Here is a 15,282-nt window from a genome sequence, read left to right on the forward strand (position 1 = left end):
CATGTGGAGGATAAAAGATAAGGTTAGTGCGCTCCTCCCTCCTTATCTACCCGGCGCTTGATTGCCAGCGAATCAGTGACTCACCACGGTTCGTAACACACTCCACATCAATAGCCGGTCGGCATTACCCAGATGTCATGGATAGCACCGGCCTGTCCAATCAGAATAACATGATATACACCTTTGACGCTCCTTAATATCTTGGCCAGTCTCCCCTGGGGCAACAGCTCCCAGGTCCTTTCTAAGCCTCCACTCCTGCTGTCATGGATAAAACAGTGGATCTCAAGAAACGCCCCTCGTCCATCAAGTCGGAGGGCAATATTTCCTCTGCAGAAGGGCAGGTAAATGATGTTGTCAGTGATGCGTATGAGCGCATGCCAGAGTCCCTACGCAGTCTTAGCGAAGATGAGCGCCGCCGCCTCAATCGGAGAATCGTCCGCAAGGTGGACCTCATGGTTCTGCCTACGGTTGGCCTCTTGTATATCCTGAACTACATCGATCGTCAGAACCTTGCTTCGGCCAAGCTGCAGGGCATCATGGACGATCTCCACATGTCAACCGACCAATTTGCCACGGCTGTCTCAATTCTCTTCGTTGGATATCTGCCCTTCCAAATCCCCAGCAACCTCCTCATCACCAGAATCGCCCGACCGGGCATGTACATCTGCCTTGCGGTCACCATCTGGGGCTGCATCTCAGCTGCAACCGCAGCTGTTCACAACTACGGCCAACTACTTGCCGTGCGCGCCATCCTCGGCATTGCCGAAGCCGTCTTCTTCCCCGGAGCAATCTACTACCTCTCAGCCTGGTACACCAAAGCGGAGCTTGGCAAGCGCATCGCCGGTCTCTACATCGCCCAACAAGTCGGCAACGCCTTCGGAGGGCTCTTCGCCGCAGCCATCCTCCAACTAGACGGTGTCCACAACATCGCCGGCTGGCAATGGCTCTTCATCATCGAGGGCAGCGCCACAGTGGGCATCGGCATAATCTGCGCTTTAATCATGCCCGGATTTCCACACAACAGTCGCATCCTCTCCCCAATCGAGCGGGACCTGGCCGTATGGCGCATCGAATCCGAAGCCGGAGCCGCGGAAGGCTCCGAAGACGAACCCATCCTTCGCGGATTCATGAAAGCCCTCTCCGACCCCAAACTCGTCCTTATGATCTTCTGCAACATGCTCTCCCAATGCCAAGGCTCCATCGCAAACTACTTTCCCACCTTAGTCGGCTCCCTCGGTTTCTCCTCTAACACCATCAGCCTCCTCCTCACCGCACCGCCCTACGTCCTTGCGGGCATAGTCTACTACGGCCTCATGTTCTACTCCGATCGCTACAACACCATCTACCCACTCATCATGGCCTGCATTTCCATCTCCGTCGTCATGTACATCATCCTCATGTCCACCCTCAACATCGGCGCACGGTACTTTGCAATGATAATTCTCCCGTTTGCCTCTGTCGGTCCGCAGCTTCTACTCTACAAAACTATTAATCTGCATATGGCCCGTCCGGTGTCTAAACGCGCTGCCGCCTCTGCACTGGTGAACTCTATCGGCTGTACGTCGAACATATGGGCGTCATATTTATATTACGATGGTCCGCATTTCTATGCTGCCTTTGGAACGCTCATGGGTTCGGCCTTCCTCCTGGCTGCTACGGTCACGGTGTATCGGTGGCTGGTCCGTCGCGAGAACAGATACCTAGATTCAGGCGACCCAGATCTGATCGGCAAGGTGGTCAAGGGCGGAGTTACAGAGGAGATGGTGCAGCTGCGGTGGCGATACGAGATGTATTGATATATAGCCAGCAAAGCCTCAGGATATAAAACTCTGAGTTAATCAGACAAACTAGTAGTCACTGGTAGTTACATACATACACGCAATCTCTCTCATATTTAGCTATCAATAAATACTAATCCAACCCGCCCAAACACCCCATCACCAACCTCCCAATAACCCACCTCTCCCTCCAACCAAACACCCTCCTCGCCCAACGCACCGCCCCTTCCACATCCCCATCCCCAACCCCCACCACCCCCATCGCCCCAGACACACCCCCTCTCACCAACTGCCACGCGACCAAAAACGCTTTATAGGCATACAAGATCACCCACGGCGCCTCGCCCTGCACATTCCCCTCCTCTTCCAAGTACATCAGAAACCAATCCACATGGGACTGGAACGCCTTGGCCGTCTCCGCTTCACAGAGGAACTCACACGCCGAGGGCGCCAGCTCCGTCGCTTGCTGGAGCATCGTATCAATACTGGCTTTGACGATGCCGCCTGTGTGGCTGGGTGACCACATCTGTAGCTCGATCATGGCGGTTTGCCAGGTTGCCGTGGCGTGGGTGGTGGATTTCGGGGGTAGAGTTGGTGTTGGTGAAGGGGAGAGAAATACTCCCAGAGATAGGAGTGATGAGCGAAGCGCTGAGAACCGCTCCATGCTTAGCATGCCGGTCATGGTGGACCAGCCGGAGATTTCGCGCGCGCTGGAAATGAGGAAGTGGGTGATGTTGATGGCGCCGTAGGGGTCGAACAGGGGGATGGTGGATGGAGATGAAGATGTAGATGTAGAGGTTGTGTCTGTGGGTGATGGGGAGGAGAGGAAGTGGCGGACTGCGTCGTCGTAGCGCATCGAAGTAGCATGATGCTGTTGTTGGGAGATGAGTTGGAGATGGGCCCATTGGGCAGCGGAGGGTGCGGTCCAGTGGGTTTCTGGACAGGGGAGGTCGTGTTTAACTTCGAGGTGGGAGATGGCGCGGGGGATGGAGAGGAGTTGGTACCATAGGGCGTCGATTTGATGTACGGCGAAGAGAGTCCGTTTGTGGGATTCGGCTTTGATGAATTCTTTCCAGAGGGAGTCGAGGTCCGAGGTGTGGGCGGATTCGGTGGAAATCGGGTGCATGAGGCCTGTGGATCGCGCGAGGGATATCATTGTAGCGTGCATTTGAAGGCCTTGTGTTGAGTCGGAGCCGCAGAGGTACATCATGGCGCAGATTTGGAGGAGGAGGTAGCTTTGTATTAGGGGGAGGTGGTCAGTGGTGCTGGTTGTGTGAGGGTCGTTGGTGGAGGAGAGGAGGGAGCGCGCGAGGAGGTAGCAACGGGTGGAGAGGCTGGTTCCTGTGTTGGAGCGGGCATCGCACTCGGGGTCTTCGCCGTATTGGTATGCCAGGGAGAGCATGGCGAGGAGGAGGTGGGAGGGTATGGCGCTGGGATTGAATGTTGGGTGGTGGAGGAAGGGGACGAAGTGTGACACATGCGTGAAGAAGAGGTTGCAGCCTTCGCGGATTTGTGAGGCAGATGGAAACCATTTGCTTTGAGACAGGGTACTCTCGGGTGCGATAGGGATGATAGAGAAATCTTTCGAAAAGCTGAGGTCGCTCAGGTCAATATCCGGAGGCTGTGAAGTGGATATCGCTTGCGGCTGGTTGTCGAACTGGTCTGTTGCTTGGGTAAATGATGTTTCGCGTAGCAGGCTACGTTCCAGTTCTAACGCGTCTAGCAAAACAGACTCGTCCATTGATATAGGTTGCGTCAGGTTAACTGGGGCAGGCTGGATACGATCACTGTTCTCTATGGGTGATCCGCTGGACGCAGTGCTAGTTCCTCCTGCATCATCTGCATATTGCTCTTGCGATGGCTCAGACGTCCATGCAGGCCTATCCAGCTCCAGCCCATCAACATCCTGTAGCTGCCCACGGTGCTGGCCAGAGTTCTGAGGCCGAAGGAAACACTCGTCCCTTTGTTTTGACCTCTTCGTCGTTCGTCGCTGCTCATGCTCGGCATGCTTCCGCTTCATATGCCGATGTCGCAAATCCGGACGCGAAAAGGTAGCCTGGCATAAGTCACACGGCAATGAAACCTCCTTTCTGGAACGAGAGTGCAGAGCTGCATGTCGTTTGAGATTCTCATGTCGAGTGAACCGGCGCATACAAACCAGACATTGGAATGGCTGGTAGGAGGTCATGGCTGCGTTGGTGTGGATGACAGCCGCCATGAGGAGAAGCTGGAGAGGAAGAAGAAGCAAAGAGGGGAACGGCACGACGGAGCAAATGAGAAAATCCGGGGCGCATAGTCTTACCCCACCCCCGCAATTTGTCTAGTCGATCCTTCGGTTCGCAGATGACAGGTGGCTGGCTGCCTGCCCTTGGCACGCTTAGACTGTGTGACAGTTGGATGGCATTCGGCTAGGAGAGGAAGGTGTTGCTCACATATACTCTGATTTTTGGTCCAGGAAAGAGGGGAAAAAGAAAGAAATACTGGGGGAAGCTAGTCTTATCAATGACGGGCAGATCGGCTATTGACTCTTATCTGATATCGTCCGTCTTCCCCAGATAACGATCTTTATCTGGTGGTCTCTGATTGGTCAGTGATCCCCTATCAAGGCACTGCCATGTGGCCTCGAGATTCTCCTGGCTAACCCTTTGGTATTAGGTGTGGTAATTGCGTAGGCTCGCTGCTTCCAGCTGCTCAATAGCGGGAGAGTAGCAGATATGGTATACTACTAATTTTACTGTGAGTATCAGGCTGTCTCTTATCCTGGTGAATTTGCAATATAACGCCGAATATATATTTAGGATGTGACTAGACCATGAGGTGAGCTAAGTACAGTTTCTCACCCCCAACAGTAACAAAGAACTTGAAAGAAGATGCTTACATCGTACTTGTCTCGTGTTCACTAGAGTAACTACAAAGTCCGTGGACTGAACGAGATGAATTCCCACCGAAGCACGCAGGCAAGAGGAATAGCATAACCCCCATCACATACTATAGCATTTTACAACTAATGTGAGGTCATCCTACTACAAACCTCATCAGCCTTATAACCATTCGAGTCTTCTGGCCTCCAGAATGAAGCCATAGAAAGAGATCTCCACAAAAGTTGAATGCCCCTGATTCACCCTACTTGAACTGCCAAGACCCCGAATAAGCAGCATCAAGTCAACCGATTTGCAACATGCTCGACGCAATCTCCATGCTATCATCACTTATAACTGCGATCCCTCATTGGTGCTTCAGATACAAAGAACCCGACAGCCAGGGCACAAATAAGATAAGATACTCCTCATAAGGCTGAGAGGCACAAATCGAGATCATCTGACTGCCAAGACCCGCAGCAATGCCCGATCGGGCTAAAAGAGCATAAAGGGCCGATGCGCTACCACGGTACGATCAGCCTTCTTATTTATTCAATTACCATTTCAATTCCTGGCTCGCAGGCAGACCACATTCCCACACAACCTACTGTTTTCTCATAAGCATACCTGCTTCGTCCTATATCCACAACATCAAGAAGATTAACGCCGACAAGAAAATCACTGCCTCAACACCACCCTCGTCTTCTTCGCAAAGACCTACTAGCCTTCAAAAGATTGCACAGAATCCGTGGACGTAAGTGAACAGAAGATCCCATCCTTACAATCCAAGGTACGCAGAGCTGACTCATGTTAACCTACTTTATATTGTACTATTCACCGCCAGTTTGAGATGTCTGTGGAGTTGTATGCAATGGCCTAAGGGAGGGGATATGGCTCTATCGCTCAATACTGCTCTTAGTACAATACTCTACATTATCGTATGGCGCTACGTTGATCAATAGTGGAATGACAGTTTGTTTTACTCAAAGTCGTTAGGTCCTAATATAGTAGAGAATGAGAAGATGATGATCCTAAAGTCGATTATATGTTCCGCAAATCATTATGAATGATACAGAATTTGTACAGGTCCAACCCCAGTAATGCTGGGAAACAAGGTTCGCATGAATCAATGAATCGCTCAGTATAATCCAATATAAAATGCCAAAATGTGCTCAAAATTTCTTCGTGCTGCTCGTTGTCGCTGAAATGTATTATATGGTGACCATGAATGTAAATGATTGGTAAATGTGCTGCCAGATGCCGAACCCCCTCGGGGTCATTGAAGATATGTCATGCTTAGAATATACCAAATCGTTTCGATTTCCCTTCTATATCATATGTTAGACAGGCTGTGACGGTGTTGGAGAGAATACGCACCTTTCTTGTCCTTCTGCCCACGGCCAGTGCCCGCAGCTGCTGCGCTAGCCTTCTCTGGATTGACCCCGTCGACAGCCGCTCGAATGGCGGCAATTCGGCGTTTAGCTCGGAGATCTCCTTGCTCCGCTGCTTGCACGTACCAGACATTCGCTGCTAGGTGGTCTGGCCGGCAGCCAATGCCCGTTTCCGTGAAGTATCCAACCGCATATTGTGCCTTGGTGAGTCCTGCATGACAAGGTCAGCATCTCATTGCTTGAATTACTGTGTAGGTGTCTTACCAGTCTCCGCAGCACGCTTAGCCCATTCGTAGGCTTCATACTCATCCTTTTCCAGCACCGGCTCTGCCCCAATGAGGTACCAGGCACACAGTGCCATCATGGCCAGGGGATGGCCACCCTGCGCAGCGTTGGTATAGAAATGGATCGATAAAGCAGGATCTCTGGGGCATTCGAGTTTGCCATGCTCATAGGCATCGCCCAAGCGATAGCTGGCCTCGATGTGGCCTAGGTCCGCCGCCTTGGTGAACAGCTGGGCAGCATAAGCAGGGTCTGGAAATACGTCGTCGCCATATCCCGTTTCGTGCATTAATCCCAACTCATAAGGAGCGGAGTTATACTGAACGTCGGATGAATCGGTAGCGCGTTTCATCCACTTGATACCTTCAAGATAGCGTTTTCCTAGCCCCATATCCCCTTCCAGACAGGCCTTCGCCATCCGTAGCATAGCGCCCGGGTGGTTTTTGGATGCTGCCTGTCGGTAGAACTGCTGTGCCCGAGCGGCGTCAACTCGGGTACCCCAGCCGAACTCATAGCACAAAGCAGTTCGGTAGCATGCTTCGACATGTCCGTGTTTACTGGCCGCCAGAAACAGTGGAAATGCCCGATCATAGTCCTCTTTTCCTTTACTGAACAACCCTGAAGCGTATCCGTCGGCCAGATAGTATTGAGCAAAGGGGTAGCTGCGATCAGCTAGGCGCTGGAGGATGGACTTGGACTCGCGCAGAAGGCTAGCACGGTTGATGTCGCTTCCTTTCTGGCCATACACTGCAGATGCACCGTCGGCCTCATCGGGAGGCATTTCCAACATTGCGTTCACCATAAAGATGGCAAACTCATATTGAATGGCGGGGTCATCGGTCTTCTTGACATTTGCCAGATACATGTTGAACGTTTGTTTGTGGCTCAACAAGGATGCGTTGTTGCCGACAGCGGATTGCAAATGGGAGTTGCCAATCTGTACCGGGGCAGGTCCGGGTTGCGGATAGCAGCTGTTGAGCTGTTCAACAAAAGACACTGGTCGGACATCGGGAGACGCATTGGAGTCCCGGGATGATCCACGGGCGTGGAGGTATGGCGAGAGCCGAGAAGATCTCCGTCTTTCACCCAGGTCGGACCCGAGCGAGTGTGTTGAAAGAGAACGCCCATTGGCGGCTGGGCGTGGCTTCTGTAGATTCTCAGATGAGCCAGTTGCTGGTGATAGCTGGTTTGCGGGCTGGGGAGCTTCGTACGGTCGATGATGGTAGTGCAAAGGTTCGTAGCATTCCGAGGCTTGCGTCGTACTGTCGAGACTGTCCCGGGAAGAGCTAGTCTGACTGTCTTTGGCAGGTTGTTGGTCCAACGAAGATGTGCTCGTGTTGGGCAGACTGTTGTCTTTGGTAAGAGGATCGACTACCGACCATGACGCACTGCTATGGGGTGTGTGCCCGTATGTCCGATGCTCTGGTGGCTGGGGGGCGTTAAAGTCTTCCATCTGGGGTGGAGATGATCCATCGATGGTCTTGCCATGAGTCTGCTGCTGCTCGGAGAGAGATATGTGGGCGAATTCATCAGTAGGAAGCGTCAGTTCAATACCGTCCTCATGATAATCCGGCTCTGGCGGATCGCTTTCCCCATGGATTCTGACCCGTGGAACCGAATAGCGTTGGCTTTCGGGGCGATCTTCCGGCATGTACACCGGATCCGTCAGAGACTTCCTGGGAATAGGCTTGCTGTACAAGCGATTGAAGCTGTCCCGCCGGGGTTCACGATGCACCGGGGGGATGGGAGGAGAAGAACGAAGATAAACGGGCGGAGGGGAAGAAAGCGGCTGGGGATAGCCGCCGCTGGCAGAGCGCGCCATCGTTCCTAATTCTTTGTGTGTGAGATTTGATCGGTGATGGCAAAATGCCACAAATGTATATTCCGAGCGTGGTCGCAGAACAATCCCTGATAGTGGGGACGACCGTCAAGGTGATATGAAATGGCCCCGGAAGTTATGCGATAAGCTGTAAACTATGCATGGGATATGAAACCTGCCATGTGCGCTGGAGCGAGGTGACGAATCTCGAGGGCTGCAAACGAATGGAAAGAGACAAGGCAACGAGGGGAGATCAGGGATCGCGGGACAAGGGGACTGCTGCTGCTGGAATGTGGAGAAAGCTGGAGAAGGATGATGGGTCAGCTCAGGGAAATTCGGGGGTCCACCGGGAAAATAGGCCTACCTTGCAGGAAACGCTAAACGATGGGTCCTGATGGGATGCAGCTGCTGGATTCCATGACGCAGAACAGAGGAGAGAATGGGGGATATCGGGGGGGGGGGACAAATGAAGGTCCAAAGGCCACTCAAACGAAGCGAGAGACCGATGAAAGAAGGGAGAAAAAAAGACTTGCCAAGTGGGAGGGTTATTCTTGGGGGGCAGAAGAGGAGAAAATGGCTCGGGAAGAGAGTTGCGCCCAGAAGTCAATTCCGGCTTAGTTCCGTATAGAGTATGAAACTAGTAACAAACGGTACTTACTAGATACATCCTCCCTCACTAGTAGACTACTCACTCCAACTACCACCAGTAGAACTGAGTTGACGCCTGCACTAAAAATGATCATTGAATCATTTCCAACGGTCACGAGGCCAAGAAGAGACAGCTTACACTTACTCTTCTCGGCCCGACTAGCCCGACTGGGAATGACAGGGTCGCCAAAAATAGCCCCAATTCGACTGCCTGCTTACGCTGTCTGTACCATGCGTGTCTCACTGTCTCACTTTCGCTACTTCCACTACAACTTTCAAGGCAACCCAATCCAATCATTCATCCCATGCTACGGCTGTGCTGTTTGTTTGGCTCCTCCAGGACTTAGAATGTGTCGAATGTCTTGGGCCACCGGGTGTCCAAGCTCCCGGGCGATTCATGAGGGACTCACGGTAGCATACTTTAATGGTGGTTCTAATCAAATGTGGTGGCTGGTTAAATTTAAACTACTCTACCACTTACCCCTCCAATTGCTGTCATAGAGTGTGGACCCTTACGCCACGCTGGGCTCAGGCCATATGAACTGGCTAACTATATTAATTCATTTATTACCTCGTCTTTCGGTTGGCACCTTCGGACTGGTACGGCTGTTACATGGCTGATAGTCTCTATTGATTGCACCAAGCACTGTGAATCAGCAGACAACAATCGACTCATCCATCCAAATCATCTTTCGAGTCTGATCTTTGCCAGGCATCTTTTATCTGGGTTGGTCCCCTTCGAAGGTGCTAGCCATCGATATTAACATGCCTCATGTTGAACCCTAGTTCCAGACGATGATCCCCCACACCCCTCTCGTACTTACATGTATGTAAGTAATAAGATCGAGTAAGATGGCGTGACAGCGATCCAAGCTCGCATCTTCCCGCCTGTAGCCTTTCGGACACGGAAGACCACAAGGCTGCTCCGTCCAGATTGTTTCAAAGTACCCATATTGGCGGAAGAATCGGAACCCCGTCGGCGCCAGTCGGTGATTGGTGCGCGCGGCCCAGAGAACACAACGGAGCGGTCTCGGCGCACAGTCCGGTATAAGGGCTTCCCATTGGCTTCCGGGGCAATGGGCAATCGTTTGTCCGGATTCCGATCGTCTTGGCCGCCCCGCGTGTTATCATTCCTCTCTATGACTGCTTATTGCTAACTACTACGTAGTATATACATATTCTGAATAGTAGATCTCTCCCCTGATGTCCCCCCACCGCGTGAATCTGGGTGAATAAATTGTTTTCCCGTCTGTTAAATACTGCTTGGTATCAATAAAGCTCAGGCCGTTTGTAGTGATCAAATACAAATGATGTGAATCCGGGAAGCATCCTGGCCATATGTAGCTGGAATCGAAACAATGACATACATTGAATTCCCTGGATACATCATCGCTGTGAAGCACATGTGGCCCGCTCCGAAATAAGGACATGCCACCTCATACACTCATACACTCATTATGACATTTTGAGCTTTGCTAGCAGCGATCTTGAAAGAATAATGGATATATTCTGATTGGACTATGCGCAATATGGTCTATTTATCTACTTCTTCCCATGGCTTCTAATCCATGATATCATTACAGTCGAGGTGGCATCCCAGCTATAGATTTTAACACCATGTTACTTATGCTATGTATGCCTCATATATTGCAGGTCAGGCACCCCATGAAACCATCATTCAAGTACTCATTAATTAATGTGCAAAGGCCAAGGACTCCGACGGAGCACGAGTTGGGTCATACCCAAGCTTACCTTTGATAGAGACTCTCAAAACCCGGCATTTACTTGAGGTTGTTACGCGATGAACTCTATCAAAGTGTGTACGCATTCATAATCAGCATATGTCACTGTCATGGAGGCGGCCGTTCTCGTATCACGTGCACGGATATTATCATTCAGTCCGTCGATTGATCTCTGTCATATGGTTGCACGTGGTACAGTCGTTATTGAATCTCAATTCCCGTATAGGTCACATATATGATGTATCATTCGGAGCGCACGATTCGGAGCTCGGAGATATAGTGGTTAGGCTTTCTGTCAGGGGTAGAAAATCCACAAATCGACATTAAAGTCGCGACTGACACACTTTGCTAAGGAGACCAAGTAGGACTTCGACTATAATTCGATAAGCGGATACCGAACTCATGTCCGTTCGAGAGTGGAGAGACGAGATTGCCGATCGCCTCGGGACCTGAACGAACGACAAGGTAACTGCCCTGATTTAGGGGCAAGGCGGAGAAATATCCATGCTCATGAAAGGGGTGCGACCATGAGAACTTACTAAAGTATATGATCGGACTTCCTCTAGACCCCCTGTTCATCATGAATTGAGGTACATATGGCTGAGAGGGGGGATATGAAAAATTTCATTGAGGGAAGCAGGATAGTCCGGCTTATATAGGACAGTCACTGAATATTCTCCACTATGATTCGATAGAGATTAAATAAACCACAACCTCCCTAGGCCGCCGCTATCCGGCAAGGGGAGCTGTCCGTGGGGCTTTCCTGCCAGCAGACTTTGAGAGGAATGTTGGTAGAAACCGGGGATACACAACACAGGCTTTTAAGACATCCCCTACATCCTTGGCAAGGATGCAGACTATAACGAGTGTCTCCAGAGCAAATGACGATGGATATGCTTCAGTGTCCCGTGTTGGTGTTTCAATCTGTGACTCAAGTCAAAGAAATCATGTAACTGCTGGGACAAAGTGATGTGTGGATAGGTTGTATTGCTGCTTAAGCGAGATATGACCAGGAGACTCACAGGGCTAAAATAATCTCCGAAGCTGCGTTGTGCAACGATTAGCGAGAAGGAGATCTCCTGAGCAGGCAAGGAATGAGTAATGTCTCAAGATTTGGGGAGTTGATAAAGGGGGTTCCTTATCTTATCGCAGCGGTGATCAAGCTTAATAGCTCCACCTGCGCGTCAGTATTGGCTGATCGGGAGAATAGTCTACCGTCGTGCTAGAATGATAGTAGCTAGAACAAGAGGATCTATTGTAGGAGAGAATGAACGCGACGCGAGTTCATTGTGGCAAAGATCATATCCCTAAACCAGAGGCAACAGCTTCCTTTGTAAAATCCAAGTCTCCGCACGCCCACTGTGCCAAGGCATCAAGGACGCAGTAGTGTAGCAATTGCCAAGGGGGACGCCCTGACTCCAACCCGCAAGCCCGGCGACTATTGGCCCCCGGGCCTGCCGATCGCAGCGGGCGATGGAGCTGAGTTGGAGCCGACAATGGGCTGTCACTCGTCCACTGCACCTAAGCAGCCAGGGGCATGCCGATCCCAACCCCAGGGTCCCGCGCCGATCCTGCCGATTGCTGTTTCGGCCTGCGTTGGCGACGCTGGCCAGCTGTTGCTGCTTCCCTGCTATCGATTCTACTACTACCCAGTAAGTACGTAACTTGTTTTTATGTGGATAATATTTTTATTCCAAAAATATCCGGTGGGCTAACCTTGTGCCTGCATCACATTCACCAACGACTCACTTTGATTATGACGCCCGATCGGAAAGAGCATCGATCGACAGCGCCTCCTCTCCCTGCCTAAATAAACGGTCGCGCCCATCCCCATCCCTCTTCGTCATCCCTACCTGACCCGTCTTTTGTTCCTTTCCTCTTTCTCCCAACCTTCCCTCCTCTCCACGTTCTTAACATTCCATTCTCTCCCTCGTGCACGCCCAGGTATGTGTCATTTCCATTTCTATTGTCTTTATATTATCGAATAATTTCATTTGTCTAGAGACTAACAACGAGCGATCCTCTAGTAATCACAAACGCACGCCAACAATAATAACCCTTTACCTCTTCAAATTCCCTTACTCCACATATCACAATGCGTTTCTTCGCTGCCATCGCTCTCCTAGCCTCTGTCGCTGTCGCCAGACCGGCTGAGAATGGCGCCCTGAACGCCCTCAACGTCCAGGTTATGTGCCTTGGAGTGAGTTTGGCCATGTCCATCATGTCATGATACAACAGCTTCCTAACAATTCCCAGCGCGACGACGGCCTTTGCGTTGGCGGTAACATCACGGCCGCCGGAAACAGCTGCTGCCCTCCTCTGGTCTGCGGTTCTGACCGGGTAAGTGTTTCACAACATTGGCGATTTGCACCACAACGACTAACATATCACTTCTTCAGAAATGCCACTAAATGCCAAGCACCGAGGTCTGCCATTTTGACCGTCAAGGAAAGCTCTAAACTGTGAAGATACATAATGTGTGCAGGGGTTGAAGGTGTGATGTCGGATACGCTGGCGTGGGATGAAGCCATCTCGAACGGCCGGGTTCATATTGTACTTGTCGAATACGACTAATATGTGTCAATAACATTGCGATGCTGACAAGCTCGCTCAAAAATCTGAGTTGGGGTAGTTAACTAGGAAGATAGACTAACTCAATTTCATTGCCATTGAATCTGGCTGGCTCATTGACCGTGCTGGTAAACCATTGGCTTTGCTTGATGTTGACCTAGGGACGAGTGACGTGCAACGATGATCACCGTATGACGAACTATTACTACATCTAACCCTCAACTTCCGCTTCAACATCCCCTCCAGTTTGCACTTTCAACGCCCGCCTACGCGCTGCACGAAGCCTGCGACGCGCTCCCATAGGCGCAGAAATGCCGTTCGTGAACACTTTCCTTTGACATTTTAAAGTCTTTCTGCGCCCGCAGCCTACGAACGCAGCCAGAAAATCACTGAGCCCAGCTCTTCACCAATGCCGACTATCATTTCTCTAAAGCAACTTTTAGAGAAATCGCCAGAGAACCTGATTTCCTCGACTTGTTTTGATTGCCACCCAACACTGATTATCGCTGGTCGGTATCGGCGCTATTGTGTCGAACAAAAGGAGTGGTGATACGTGAGACATGAATCTATTTCTTCTCCCCCCAAAGCCTTGAATTTGATTACCGGTCGCTCAATCTTCTACACATCACAAACAGTAGATCCCGATCCTCTTCTTGAATCACATGATGAGAGATGGATGGCCTCAGGGTCATGTGTTCCAGTATTGGAGAATTTGTTAGCACAAGCATCTACTACACTGTACAGCAGAGTCCCCCTTTAATATGTAACGTTGACCCGTCGACTCGACTCTTTCTCGGCTGTGGTCCGGAAAATGTGATGTTTATCAGACAGACAAGACGCCGAACATATTGTTGCTCGCCCCGTAACTACTCATTTGATAAGGACATGCCCTATAGGAATCCGAAACCTCCCGTCTTCCTCTTCATGCCGATGGGACCATGTCTCGTTGCGCCTACAGGAGCTCTCGTGCTGCACCGGTTCTGGTATCAGACACGGGCAACCCACATCTTGCTCATATCGCACATTACACATCGAAACTTCAAAAAACGCTCGTTGGCGCGATATCGTTAACATATCATACTTCAGAAACTTCATCATACCCGGTTCCAAGATACCTCCAGCCTACCCACTCAATCCCCCGCTCAAGCAAACCCAAACCACTCCATATCCTTATCCCCATGAATCGGCACCGTATGACCCACGCCCGTGGCAAAGATTCCCTGCAGACTATCTCCCCAGATCGTCGTCTCGTAATTCGTCTCTGGGGTGTTCGCCTCTGTCTTCTCCGGCGCACTATAATCATACCCGAACACACCAGCCCACTGCTTGCACGTCTCGTAGTAGTTCTGAGGGTACAGCGTCGTATCCACACTACCGTGGTAGATCTGCATCTTCGGACGACTTCCCGAGTATCCCGAGTACATTGCCTCGGCAATACTGGCCCAGTGCTCGGGGGTAGTGATTACATCACCCTGGGCGCAAGTGGAATTCCATCCGTCTACTTGGTTGGTGTTCGAGTAGAAGCACCCGGCTGAGACGCCGGAGTAGACGGTGGCGGCGGCGAAGAGTTCGGGGTAGGTTGCTGCCATTACGTTCTATTTATATTAGCATCCACAACTTTTACTATTCTAATTTGTAGAGAGGGGAGATCGGTTGAAAGGGAAGAGGAAATACCGTCATCATAGCCCCCGAACTCGATCCCGTCACAAACACCTTGCTACTATCGGCCCCGTACTCGCTAATCGTCCATGTTACCATGTTGGCAATGGAGTTACTGTTTCCACCGCCATTGTGTGTTAACGTTGCCTGTGAACTCACGTCCCAACAGCCACCGGAGTATGGGCTGGACGGGTAGATCACGATGAAGCCATATTGTTCCGAGAGAGTGGCGTAGGGGGAGGCGCTGTAGTAGCCGGGGCCGGTGCCAGTGCCTATACTATGCTTAATATTGTGGTGTATATTGTAGAAAAGTAGGGGAACGTACAGTAGTGGATTGCAACCACGATACCTGGATTCGAGGCCAGGTTGTTAGGTACGTAGATGTACATGCCTACATTTGTAGGGTTATCACCGAAATCGGTGACCTGTTGGAGACTGCCACTGCGCTTGACAGCATGGGCGGCGATGGGGTGGAAGAGGGAGGTAAAGAGGGTGGTGATGACGAAGAGGAGGTGGGTTGATAATAACATGGTT

At 51.1% G+C, this 15,282-nt stretch overlaps 5 protein-coding genes across 5 annotated transcripts; 2 read left to right on the forward strand and 3 right to left on the reverse strand.

The window, feature by feature from the left end:
- Positions 1-8: 8 nt before the first annotated feature.
- BO87DRAFT_198652 (pantothenate transporter) lies at positions 9-1,879 on the forward strand. Its single transcript, XM_025618532.1, has one exon. The coding sequence runs from the start codon at positions 264-266 to the stop codon at positions 1,794-1,796; it is 1,533 nt and encodes a 510-aa protein (XP_025474517.1). The 5' UTR covers positions 9-263; the 3' UTR covers positions 1,797-1,879.
- Positions 1,880-1,911: 32 nt separating this feature from the next.
- Positions 1,912-3,798, reverse strand: BO87DRAFT_401719 (early growth response protein 1; the record flags this gene model as incomplete). Its single annotated transcript, XM_025625629.1, has 1 exon — positions 1,912-3,798. The coding sequence occupies one exon, from the start codon at positions 3,796-3,798 to the stop codon at positions 1,912-1,914; it is 1,887 nt and encodes a 628-aa protein (XP_025474518.1).
- A 2,171-nt stretch (positions 3,799-5,969) lies between these two features.
- Positions 5,970-8,131, reverse strand: chs3 (putative chitin synthase activator (Chs3); the record flags this gene model as incomplete). The annotated part of the gene is made up of 2 exons (XM_025619910.1): positions 5,970-6,238; positions 6,292-8,131. The coding sequence occupies 2 exons, from the start codon at positions 8,129-8,131 to the stop codon at positions 5,970-5,972; spliced, it is 2,109 nt and encodes a 702-aa protein (XP_025474519.1).
- Positions 8,132-12,385: 4,254 nt separating this feature from the next.
- On the forward strand, positions 12,386-13,267 carry BO87DRAFT_380871 (uncharacterized protein). Its single transcript, XM_025624393.1, has 4 exons — positions 12,386-12,462; positions 12,546-12,718; positions 12,775-12,858; positions 12,918-13,267. The coding sequence occupies exons 2-4, from the start codon at positions 12,614-12,616 to the stop codon at positions 12,927-12,929; spliced, it is 201 nt and encodes a 66-aa protein (XP_025474520.1). The 5' UTR covers positions 12,386-12,462; positions 12,546-12,613; the 3' UTR covers positions 12,930-13,267.
- A 964-nt stretch (positions 13,268-14,231) lies between these two features.
- On the reverse strand, positions 14,232-15,278 carry axeA (putative acetyl xylan esterase; the record flags this gene model as incomplete). Its single annotated transcript, XM_025629229.1, has 3 exons — positions 14,232-14,684; positions 14,764-15,020; positions 15,074-15,278. The coding sequence occupies 3 exons, from the start codon at positions 15,276-15,278 to the stop codon at positions 14,232-14,234; spliced, it is 915 nt and encodes a 304-aa protein (XP_025474521.1).
- Positions 15,279-15,282: the final 4 nt, after the last annotated feature.

The sequence above is a fragment of the Aspergillus neoniger genome, assembly GCF_003184625.1.
Source record: "Aspergillus neoniger CBS 115656 unplaced genomic scaffold BO87scaffold_55, whole genome shotgun sequence".
In the NCBI taxonomy this organism is placed as follows: domain Eukaryota; kingdom Fungi; phylum Ascomycota; class Eurotiomycetes; order Eurotiales; family Aspergillaceae; genus Aspergillus; species Aspergillus neoniger.

Coding starts and splice junctions, on each gene's coding strand:
- BO87DRAFT_198652 (XM_025618532.1), top strand. CDS start 264: ATGGATAAAACAGTGGATCTCAAGAAACGCCCCTCGTCCATCAAGTCG.
- BO87DRAFT_380871 (XM_025624393.1), top strand. CDS start 12,614: ATGCGTTTCTTCGCTGCCATCGCTCTCCTAGCCTCTGTCGCTGTCGCC. Junction 12,719..12,774: donor TCCAGGTTATGTGCCTTGGA/GTGAGTTTGGCC, acceptor AACAATTCCCAG/CGCGACGACGGCCTTTGCGT.